General features: G+C 44.4%; 1 protein-coding gene across 1 annotated transcript in view; it reads left to right on the top strand.

Moving 5' to 3' along the window:
* Positions 1-374: 374 nt before the first annotated feature.
* npepps (aminopeptidase puromycin sensitive) overlaps positions 375-11,814 on the top strand; it is a 92,976-nt gene continuing 81,536 nt past the window's right edge. Inside the window, exon 1 of the mRNA XM_042343162.1 lies at positions 375-632. Coding sequence (XP_042199096.1) covers positions 510-632 — 123 coding nt within the window. The 5' untranslated portion in view covers positions 375-509. The remainder of the gene's footprint in view (positions 633-11,814) is intronic.

Genomic DNA, 11,814 nt, shown 5'->3' with positions numbered 1-11,814 from the left:
CAACTCCCCCATCCCTCACCCAATGGAATAACCAACTTGGGTGGAGGGGCCACGCGTACGTGCTGTTCTGTGCGTACGTCCGTACGTCCGCCTCGCTCGCTCACGCCACGCACGGCACGCGGAGGGGGAGGGGTGGTGGGGGGGTGTCGGTCGGTCGGTTGTCAGCTTCATTGATGTTGCTCGGCGGCGCCGCGGCTCTCGTCCTTCGCCACCCGCTCGCCTCCTCCGCCGCCTCGTTCGCCGCCGCCGCCGCCACCACCACCTTCGCCGCCCTCCTCCTTCTCCTCCTCCTCCCACCTCCTCCTCCTCCTCCGCCGCTGCCTCCCTCAGACCGTCCAAACCCGCCGCCTGACTGCCTCGCGCCGCCTTTTCCTCCTCCTCCTCCTCCACCACCACCTCCTCATCGACGTCGTCGTCGTCCTCTCCTTCCGCCGCCGCCGCCGCCGACCGCCCTCTGTCCGGAGCGAAGCGCTCGAGCCAACAGCTCCCGCCTCCTCGCGCGCCGCAAGATGCCGGAGAAGAGACCGTTCGAGCGGTTGCCGACCGACGTGACCCCCAACAACTACGCGCTGTGTCTGAAGCCCGACCTGATCGACTTCACGTTCGAGGGCAAAGTGGAGGCCTCGGTGGAGGTAAACACCAGCGGCCCGCGGCCGGGGGGGGGGGCCCTGGGAGCGGGAGGACCGAGGGTCGGTGTGTGTCGGGTCGGTCGTGTGAGGAGCGAGCGAGGGAGGGAGGGACGGAGGGTCGGTGGCTGCCGGGTCGGGGTTGGGGGGGGAGAAGACGGCCGGAGCGCTTCCCGCCGCCTGCAGGCCTCGGTCCCGAGGGCAGAGGGAGAGGGGGAGGGTGGTGATGGCGGTGGGGGTATGGCGTTGCTCCCAGGCCCCGGGCCTCGGCCTCGGCTGGAGCCCCCCCCCCATCCCCTCTTATTTTGAGGGGCTGCGGCGAGGGAGGGGAGGGGAGGCTCTGGAAAGGAGGAGAGGGAGGGAGGGTCGGTCAGGTCAGCTCTGGCCGCCAGGGCCGCGCAGGCTGCGGCGTGTGAGGGTGTGTGTGAGGGAGTGAGGATCGCCCGGGTTTCCCTGCCCTGGAAGGAGGGTTTTTTCTCCCCCCCCACTGATAAGGGAGAGAGAGGAGTGAGTGAGTGAGTGTGGGGTGTGGGGGTGTGTGGGTGTGGGTGAGGGGGGATTTCACAACTTTTTTTAAAAAAAAGCCCCCACTCCCTCCCTCCCTCACTCCCTTCCTTCTCCTCCAGCAATTCTCTCCCCAACGTCAGTCTGCCTTCTCTTCGGGAAACCCAGCATTTGCCTTATTTTCTTTTTTTTTATTATTATATAAAAAAAAATTAAGATATCCGTATATTTTTTTGATGGAGTTGGGGGGTGGGGGGGGTTGTGTGTGTGTGTGTGTGTGTGTGTGTTGCAATGAATTGCGCAATGCATTTTTTTTTATTGTGTGGAATTGCGTTCAAGAGAGAGAGAGGGAGAGGGAAGGAGGGAGGGAGGGAGGGAGAAGGTGTGTGTGTGTGAGAGAGAGAGAGAGAGGGGGAGAAGGTGAATTCATTTTAATGCCTTTATTTTAAATGGTGCAAAATGTTGAGACGGCCTTCCCTCCCCTCCTCCTCCCCTCCCTCTCTCCGCTCGTGGCTCTGCGTCTGCGCGGGGCTCTCACGTTGTTGCAATTGACAGCAGCAGATCTGAGGCTCTGGTCACAGCTTCATCTGCACCCCCCACCCCCCCTCCCCTCCCCATCGCCTGCACCCCCCCCCCCCCTCTCCCCCATCCGCCCCCCCTCCCCCATCTTCGGACCGGTCCAGCCCATCCTCGCCCGTCCCCCTTACCCACTCCCCCGCCTTCGGGCCGCTCTCACGCTGTCCCCGCCCTCCGCCCCTCGCCCGCCACGTCACCCCTCGCCCCCGTCTCCTTCCCCCCGCGGTCTTCCCTCCCCCTCGTCCACCCACCTCGCACCCTCGCTTGTGTCCTTGCCCCTCCTTCCCCCTGCCCCTGCTCGCCCGCCCCCCCTTTCCCCCTCGCCCACCCCTCCTTCCGCTCCCCTGAGCTCAATTGATTTGTTTTTTGAGTTGGTAACTGGAATTGGCTGTTATTTGCCTACAAATATACATTATCTCTCTCATATATATAGTATCTAATGTTAAGTATTCTTTTTATATGGCAAGTTAGTCTCTCTGGCATATTGTTTGTTGATGTTCACATTATTTGGACGATGCGTCAATTTAAATCTCCTAGGTCTATTTCAACTTGTCCCCTGGCAAATTCCATCTCATCCATGTGCCTCTTTACTTATGCACACACGTTTGAATTGAACTTCACTTGACAGCGTTAGCTCCTGTTAGCTAGGTTGTTGAGCTTCTTTCAGCCCAGGCCGAATTGCTTGAAGATTATTTCTATTTTGCTTATTTTCTGCTGTGTTTAACAAATTATGATAAGTGTATGAAACGGGATGAATAATTCCTGTTATCTTTCTGCGACTAAGTGGGTGTAGGTTCAGGAGTAGAGGGGAATACTCTAGAGGAGATCAGTGGATATACAAACTTTAATAAAAAAAATTACATTTGATATAGCTCCCTTCATGTTAGGAGGAATTGTCAAAGTGCTTCACAGGATATACTGTAAAGTATAGTGTAAGTGATCACGGCAGCCAATTTGCATTGTCCCACAAACAGTCATGAACTGTATGTTCAATTTAATCTGGGTGATTGTTGGCCGGACACTGTAAGAAAACCCCTTCTCTTTTCAAATAATACCGCAGGCTCTTAACATCCACTTAAATAGGCAATTGGGACCTCAATTTAACATCTCTTCCGAAGCACAACATCTCCAACAATGCAGCACGTCCCCAGCCCTGTATTGAAGTGGCAGCCTAGACGGTGTGAGTTCCCAAGTCTCGTGAGGCATGAAACCCGCAGCCTTCTGATTTGGAGTCAACAGTGCTACCAAGTGAAATAGGCTAATGCTTAGAAAATTAGGAGTTGCAGGGAATTAATTTTCTTAAAATTTTGATTGACAATCTGGAATTTATAGTTGGCAAAACTGCAGGACCTACTTGGAAAGGGGTGGATTTAAAAAAAATTGAAAGTGAAAGATTGGCAATCCAGAAAATCGCAGGAGAAATTCGTGCACGCGATTACTCTATGAACAGTACAATTACAGCAGTAATTTCAAAATTAGCACCAGAAATGTTCAATTGATAGTCTTGGAGTCCTATGGTTAAAGCACTTGCCTTGCAAGCAAGAAGGCCTGGGTTTGATTCCTGGGCAGGGCAAAAAGTTGGGCCAACGTTACTCCACACGCCTCTGTTTACCCAGCAGGAAGTACGATCCCTATTGGTCGATGTGTGCTCCGCTTTTTTCAGGGGTAATAATCCCTTCAAAAAAATAACAGTATGGTCACTTAATCCACGACTGTTTGTGCTTTGAGAAGTCTCGAAGCTGTGATAACAACAACAACAAACTACATTTGTATAGCGCCTTTCATGTCAGGAGGACGTCCCAAGGTGCTGGACAGTCAGAGTTTCGGACCCGGGGTCGGGGATGGTGGGGGGCAGGTGGGGGAAGCAGGGTGATCGGAAGCACAGTCGAAGAGCAGGGTCTTGAGATGGGTCTTGAAGGAGGCAAGAGAGGGGGCGAGGCGGGGTGGAGTTCCAGAGGGTGGGGGCGAAGTGGTATAAGGCCTGCCCACCAAGTTGGGACGGGCGAGGCGGGGGGACGTGAAGCAGGCTGGAGCCCGCTGAGCGGTGGGAGCGGGCAGGATAGTGGGGTTTAGGAGGTCGCAGAGGTAGGGGGGAGCAAGACCATGGAAAGCTTTGAAGGTGAGGGCCAGGATCTTGAGCTGTATCCTCTGTGTGATATGGCGCTCTATCAAATGCAAGGATTATTATATATTCCAAAACATAATTTTGATTTTGGGAATTCTCGTGTACAACTCTACTTAATGCAGATTTTAACTCGATTTTTTTGAGGGTGCATAGAGGATTTATTGAATTGAATGATGCTAGGAAGACAAAAGTCCTCATCTAGATTATCCAACTTTTTTTATTCGTGCCACTTTTGCATTATTGGTTCACTCACAAACACAGATTGAAGGAAATTTACCAGCCATCACCCACTTTTAACTGTTTTTTGGCAGCCCACACTTCTACTGCTGGGCACCAGCTAGGAATAATTTCTGTGTTTGTCTTGTAAAAATGTGGCAGCTGTGGTTGTTTTTGCAGTGATCGTGACCCTGGTTGTCAAACACCAACCAGTTATTAGTGGAATTATGGTTCTTGGTGTCTGAATGACAGTCATAGTTCTGTACTCTTGCAGAAGAGTAGGGGTTTTAATTGTGGGGTTTTAATTGCCTGGTGATATATTAAACAAGAATTGGTTTCCCTCATTAAGGCAAATATAAGCAGTTACATTTTAGCAGTAATATTTTCTATTTTGAACCATTCTTAACTGCAATTTGATTTGTAAACTGTTATTTTAAGTAATTCTCTTTCACAAAGTGTTTTGATGCAGAATGAGACAAAGTGCAACATATCACAAGTCTTGCACCAAATGTATTTCAGTCTTCATGTGTCAGACATCCGGCTAACAAAAAAACTGATGCTCAGCTGTGTACATTGATTTCGGATTTAGCACTTGGATTCTAAGGAGACAAGAAGTTTAGAAACAAGTGAATGAGTGTGAGAAGAAATGAAAGAGAATAAAGCAACTGAATTACAAAGATTCAGGCTGAGGGAGGATCTAGGTAAGAGGGACTGAATGAGACTGGGAGACATTATGTGAATGAACCTTTTTATATTAGCAGTAATGTGAGGACTGGTATAGTGAATTGACTATGGGAAACTACTGTAAATGAATCAATTTTTATTTGGAATCAGGAATGTTGAATTTTTTAGATTGTATTGTTATGGTGCTTTCGATATTGCATACACTTGGGTTAGTTTCATGTGGCACAGCAGATTGTTTGAAAGTAGCTTTTTATCTTCATGTACTGTGGCATGGTTCATGAGGGGAAAAACACTTCTTTATCGTATTCTTACATTTACTATGGAACTATTGGTGCATTTACTGTGGAATTATTGAAACTAAGACAACTAGATGGTGCACGAGATTAACCTACTTTCCTTTCACTTTTGGGACATGTTTGATGGCAGTAAGTGCTGTGGTTTTGACTGCTGATGACAATTGTGAAAGGAGCAGGAGGAGCTCTGACTCTAATCTTAGGAATGTTTGTGGTTCACAAATAGCTGATCTCTCTTTCTCTCTTGTTCCCTTACACATTCATGCACACTCCCTGTTGCACAGGAGTTTGTTTTATTTGCACTTAAGTTTGGAACAACAAATGACACTTGTAACGCCTTTTCACAAAGGAAAAATGCTTAACGAAGATGAAGATGGAGCCCGTGCAGTATTGGAGATGGGAGGCAGGTATCTGAAGACGCAGTCAGAGGGAGATTTCCGGAAGGATTTTGAGAGTGGAGAGGGAGGGTAAGAGATAGAGATTTAGGGAGATGGGGTGGGGGGGAGTGGGACCTCAGGAGATTGTCAATTCTCCTGGGTAGTATTGGAAGGGCGATAGACTTGCAGAGACTGGTATGGGAAAAGGCATATTTTGTGGTATTTGGATGATCTGGAACGTGTGGAGGGTTGAGCTGGGAAGGCTGACAAGAAGGGCTTTAGTGAAATCAAGTCTGGAGGTGACGAAGGATTTTGTTGGGTAGGGATGAAAGCTAACTATGGAGATGGAGGAAGGCATACTTGGTCAATGGTCAAATGAAAGGCTTGCACAAGAGCTGAGGATCAAACAGAATGTTGCGCACTAGCTCCATAAGTTTGAGTGAGTAGTTGGGGAGTTCGATGCAATCAGAGCCAGTGGCGAGTACGCTAATCCTAGCATTTGGTTTAGTGCCTTTTAATGTGAAGTGCTTTGGGACATCGGGAGGACTCCCCAGAGTGCTTCACAGGATATACTGTGACTGTATTTGTATGAACACGGCAGCTAATTTGGCACAGAAATGTCCCACAAACAGCCATGAAATGAATGACCAATTTTAGGATTGTTTGCCAGGGCACTGGGAGAAACTCCCTTTTTTCGAATAATGCCATGGGATCCTTAACATCCTCCTGAACAGGCAGACATCTTATCTGACACCTTTGACAACAACAATTTGGATTTATATAGTGCCCTCCACACTGGAAGGTGTTCTCAGAGCGCTTAACATTGCCATTGACATTGCCACTTGAGGTAGATGTCTACCCTCGACAACATTTCCCCTTTAAATGAATTCCTAAAGGCTCGATCTACATTCCAGGGGAGGAGTTCACAGTATGAAACTGCCAATTCATACTGTTATAATAGGGAGAACGCTTCTCAGTTGGAGTTGAAGCCTATTATTGAGAAGGGCAAATGGGTGCTTGTCGTGCTTGAGGCTGATACCGAATGCCAAATTATAAAGTCCTTAAATTTAATGAGCATTAAAAAAATATGAAAAACTAGAACAGGAACTACTGTGCAGAATTTGGATGAGTTGAATCTTCAGGAATGTTTTGATCTTGGAAAATGTACATAACTTGCGAGTGTTAGAAAATGTTTACTTAGGAATTGAATTTAAGAAAGCATAAATTAACACTTTTTAATTTGTAGGTAAACTTAGCACAATTTGACACATAGCCACACAAAGCAGGAAGGTTCTGTGTTTGATCCCTGTCTTGTACAAAGTTAATTGATCTCAGCTTCAGTTTGAGGGGGAAGGCTGAGATTGAACAGTTGGACTGTATTGGGACGGAAACATTTTGATTAGCCAGGGTTCCCACTCATCTCCTCTCCCAACATTAAGCCTCTTTGGGTGGATGTTGAGAGGCACGGTGTTGAGATGGATTGATATGGCCAACACTATTGATAGTTAATCGGTAATAGGTAAGGCTGTAAGAAAATTGCAGCCCAAAACTAAGTTTTAATGACTACAGTGAGTATGGGTTCCCATCTTACCAACAGGTGGATGAATTGTCCCGTGAGAGTGCAGGATGGGTTGATGGACAGACATTTGTTCCAATGAGATCGCAAGACTAGTTGATGGACCAGTCCAGTGGAAGCATTTACTCACTGTAATCCTTCAAGTTGCAGTTACTGCCTGCGATTTTCTTACATTCTTAGTAATGGGTGAGATCTGTGAAGCCATATTGAGGAAAGCCATTGTGAGGAAAGAGTCACCATTCTCAGCAGAGGAGATTAAAAAGGTAATTGGAGGGAGAAAATTGTACTAGGATTATGATCTGAAATATTGAACTTTGGCACTATCTACTTAATATCTTAATTGCAGAGCCTGCTCTATTGTATTACTTTATTGATTTGCCTCATTATTCCCAGTACAATTCTATCCTGCTTTTAATTGAATGTGGTTGTTTGCATAAACTTTATGCTTAGGAGTTTTCCCCCTGGAGATTGACTATTTTTATTTTCAAACTGTGTTGCCAACTAATACCATTTGCATAGGTCCTATTGATCTATACTCACAAAGTATACAGTGAATTCACTTTACAGTATTTTCTGCGAAGAGCTTTGAGACATCTAGAAGATGTGAAAAGCGCTATATCAAATGCAAGGATTATTATTGTTATTATATATTGATCCAATATGGCCTTGTGTTGAAACTTCACATTCCCATGGCACTATTGTAAAAGAGAAGGAGGTTTCTCCCAATGTTCAGGCTGATAATCCTTCTGATGTTCTGGCAAATAATTGGTGATTCACTTCATCGCTATTTGTGTGTCGTTACTGTGCACACATTGGCTGTTGTGATCACCTACAAAATACAGTCACTTCTTTGATATGGGAAGATGGATTTTTTGAATACTGAATTTTTTCGAAGTATGGATTGATTGGGGGAAAAAACTCTTTTAGATATCTTATAAAATTGATAAACTTTTTTTTAAAAAGCTGCACTTTCCTCCTTTTGTTTCTTGAAGGCATTTTACTTATGCATAAACTTTAGCATCCTCGGGTCCCTAACCCAAATTATCATTCTCAGCGTGAGTGTAGGCAGATTATGCGATTGGGGGTATTGTAGCTAATTCCAATCTTATCTTTAACATTTATTTCACACATTCCAAGAAGTGTTGATGGATAGTGAACAGGAACAACAGCTAATTATTACTCTATCCCGACTAGGTGCTTGTGATGGGATACCAATTGCCTTATGACCAGCCATTAAGATCAGATAACTCAGTGATCATAATCAACTTTTCAGTGTCTGTACTTGCTCTTTGTAAGTGAGGATGACTTTAGGCGTAAAATCTGAAATAGCTCCACAGGTTTATTTAATAGTTTGTGTTTGTTCTGTTGGAACAGCAGAAGCCCTTGGGAATGAATTGAGGATTGGATGTAAATAAGTATGATGTAGAATAATGCAGTAGATTGTTAAGATTCATGTTGACTTATTTCTTTGGTAAGAAAAAGACTCCACAATAATTATTCAACACGGGTTCAGTATATGACTTTCAATGTGTAGAGTGCTGCCTTGAGCAACAATGACATGTTGCTTCTTGCCTGAAAAAGTGAAAACACTTAGTTTTCAATCCCTTCATGCCCTCGAACCTCCCTACCAATCCAATTTGCTTAACCCCCACTCCACCACCCGCTGCCTCCTCTTGTCTGGCTCCGGCCTTGCCCCCTTTCTCCCCACTTTCAAATCCTGCCTAAAGACCTTTCTTTTCGATCTTGCTTACGGTCACCCACCACCCCTTCCCCTGGCTCATGGTCAGACTCCCATCACTGTCAAGCGCTCTGGGACGCTACCCCGCGTGAAGGCCGTTTATGTAAGTGCATGTTGTGGTTGATGGAAATGATTAATGTATTATTTTTTAATCACAGATGGTGCCACTTGTTAAAATAAGTAGAGTTTTACATTTCAAATTACTTTGTAATGCAAGGATCGTTCAATTCAGGGTGGTGCCATTATTTCATAATTTGCTCTGCTTATAATCCTTACATATGATATAGCATTTTTCATCTTTTGTTATACATTACAAATGGATGGTACCCCATCACGTAACTAGTGCATTTTTAGTCAAAATGTAGTTGTTCATTCTTTAAGTTGTGTTTTCATTAACCTGCCTTTTTAAATGGAATCATTTATTTAGTAGGAGAGAAAGCTAGATTGCCTAAACTTTCAATAAAAACAGTATTGTAGTTACCGTGTGTTACCTTCCAGAGTACTGACTGAATGTCCAAAACGAATAAAGCATGGATAAATATTTGAGAATTTTGTTCAGTTGCTTTGCGCTGAGGTATTTCTGAAAATATTCACGACTTTTGGGTTTTCTAGGGATGGGCCTCTGTGCCACTAGACATTTCCTGGTTTATGTTTAAACTCCTGGCTGTGCTTTTCTTTTTGTGATAAGTTTTTCATCTTTTTTGTATTTTTTTCATTTTTCCTAAGAATCCCAAGGTCCTTCAGTTGTTTAGAGCGGGATAGGGGAAAGTGATTTTGTATTACTCTCACAAGGTTTTATGGTTTTAAGATACCATGACCAATGCCCCACAGAGACGATCTTTCTCAGCTGAGCTAAGATTCTCCATCAATATGCATCCAACTTCTGTTTGGCAATGTGGCTGTGGAGTCCTGTAGTTTAATGGTTAGAGTGCTCGCCTTGCAAGTGAGAGGGCCAGCATTCAATTCGCGGGCAGGGTGAAGCGCTGAGCAAGTTTCCTTACTCCACATGTCTCTTGTTTACCGAGCCGTAAGTAGGAACCCGGTTACTAGTTGTTTGGTGGATTGCTTTTCCTGGGGGTAATAAGCCATCCCCCCAAAATAATAATTTGGTCACTCAATCCATGACTATTTGTGGGACACGGCTGTGCGCAATTGGCTGTCGCATTTCGCCCACAAAATACACAGTATTACAATGTGTTCTGTGCAGCGCTTTGAGATGTCTCAACGACATGATAAGGCACTATATCAAATGCAAGGATTATTATTATTGATTTTTTAAAAAACTTAAGTATTGACATCTGTTTTGGTTCATACCTTTCGTACATCTTTCTTCGACCAATTGTGATATGAAGTGAAAAATATTTTCAGTGGAGCTCCAGGAATTTCCTTTTTCTTCTTTAGCATGCTTTCTGTTTGGAATATTTACAATTTATTATCCAGCACATAGCAGTGATCTGACTTCGCTCACTCTGCCATAAGGTAAATACTATTCAGTACAATGGGAGAGCATACTGTTTTTCTTGAATATCGACCCTGTAAGAATTTCAACACTGAGATCTAAAACAAGTTCTTCATAATATACCCTCTGTTTGAACCTGTGAACCATGCAGACGTGGGCTGAAGTTCTTGTCATAGAAGATTAGTTGCTATGGTCTCATTTAATGAGATTTGCTGGTTCATGAATGGAGTATACCATTGCACACTCATATTTATGTGTCAGCTTGGCTCAGTGGTAGCAATCTCACTTCTGAGTTAGAAGATTGTGGTTCAAGTCTCGCGTCGGTACTTGTACTCACATAGTCTAAGCTGACATGCCAATGCAGCGCTGAGAGTGAGTGTGTCAGAGGTGCTGTCCTTCAGATGAGACGTTAAACCGAGAACCTGTCTGCCTGTTCAGGTGGATATTAAAGATCCTATGGCACTATTCGAAAAGAGAAGGGAGGTTCTCCCAATGTTCTGGCCAACAAACCCCCAAATAAAATTGGTTATTCGTTTCATGGCTGTTTGTGGGAAATTGCTGTGCGCAATTGTGCTGCCACATTTGTCTGCAAGTCCAGTGACTCAATTTCATAATAAATCCTGTGAAGCGTTTTTAGACATCCCTCTGACTTGATAGAGCGCTATGCCAAATGTTATTATTATTATTATATTACTATATATTGCCTTTCCAGGGATAAAGTACAAAACCGAACAATAATCACAATTGGGTTATAAATTACCCTAATCAAGACTTCTGTCCTTGACACTGTCCCTGTCTCATAATGAGTTCTCGACTCCCAGTAATGGAGTTGTAAAATAGATTGGAAGTCCTTCAGAAAGAGAGCATAAAGGAAGCATAATATTAATTAAGTTTGTATACACCAGGGTTGGGGTAGTGTACTTGTGTACAAAGAAGGTTGGAGAATGCAATGTTAAGTGTGTGTGTCTAACATTAGCACTGCCGAATAATTCTGCACAAGCATCTAATCTTGCAATGTTTTAAGGCTGTCGAAGAGAATGTAATTCCTGGCAATGTCCTACCTCACCTTGGTGATTAAATTTGGTATGTACAAGAGCAAATAAAGGCAAACTATAAACATTGGAAAGTTATACAGCCCTGAAGGAATTCTTTTGAGGTACTGATCTGGAACAACCAGAAATTAACCATTAGCAGATTTTGGTTGATCACACAGGTCTGGCCAAGGGTGTGAATTACCATGACAATGTTTATCTTACTGTGTTCAAACAAACCCAAGACCTATTAGACTGATTTTTGTAGTAATTTTGTTTGTTTATGCAAAGCATACACTTTGTCTAGTACCATTGGTTATTCAGTACGGTATCCAAATGCAGTTGCTATAATTTTATTATGCAGATATAAATTTAACAGTTCAGTAGTTTCTGCTTTCAGCACCTGAAGGTCTAATTTAAAAAAAAATGCACAACAGACAGTGAAATAAGTAGCCAGAATGGGTAGAAAGAAATAGCTTATATTTATATAGCGCTTTACCACGTCAGATAGTCTCCAAGCACTTTATAGTAATTATTGTCATGACTGTGCGAACATGAGGGAGATGAGAATAGATTAGTATGGGGGAATGGGTGGAGACTCATGTGGAA

Source organism: Callorhinchus milii, unplaced genomic scaffold (genome assembly GCF_018977255.1).
Source record: "Callorhinchus milii isolate IMCB2004 unplaced genomic scaffold, IMCB_Cmil_1.0 Scaffold23, whole genome shotgun sequence".
In the NCBI taxonomy this organism is placed as follows: Eukaryota; Metazoa; Chordata; class Chondrichthyes; order Chimaeriformes; family Callorhinchidae; genus Callorhinchus; species Callorhinchus milii.
The sequence above is the reverse complement of the archived record's forward strand: the minus strand, read 5'-3'. Positions and strand labels throughout refer to the sequence as shown.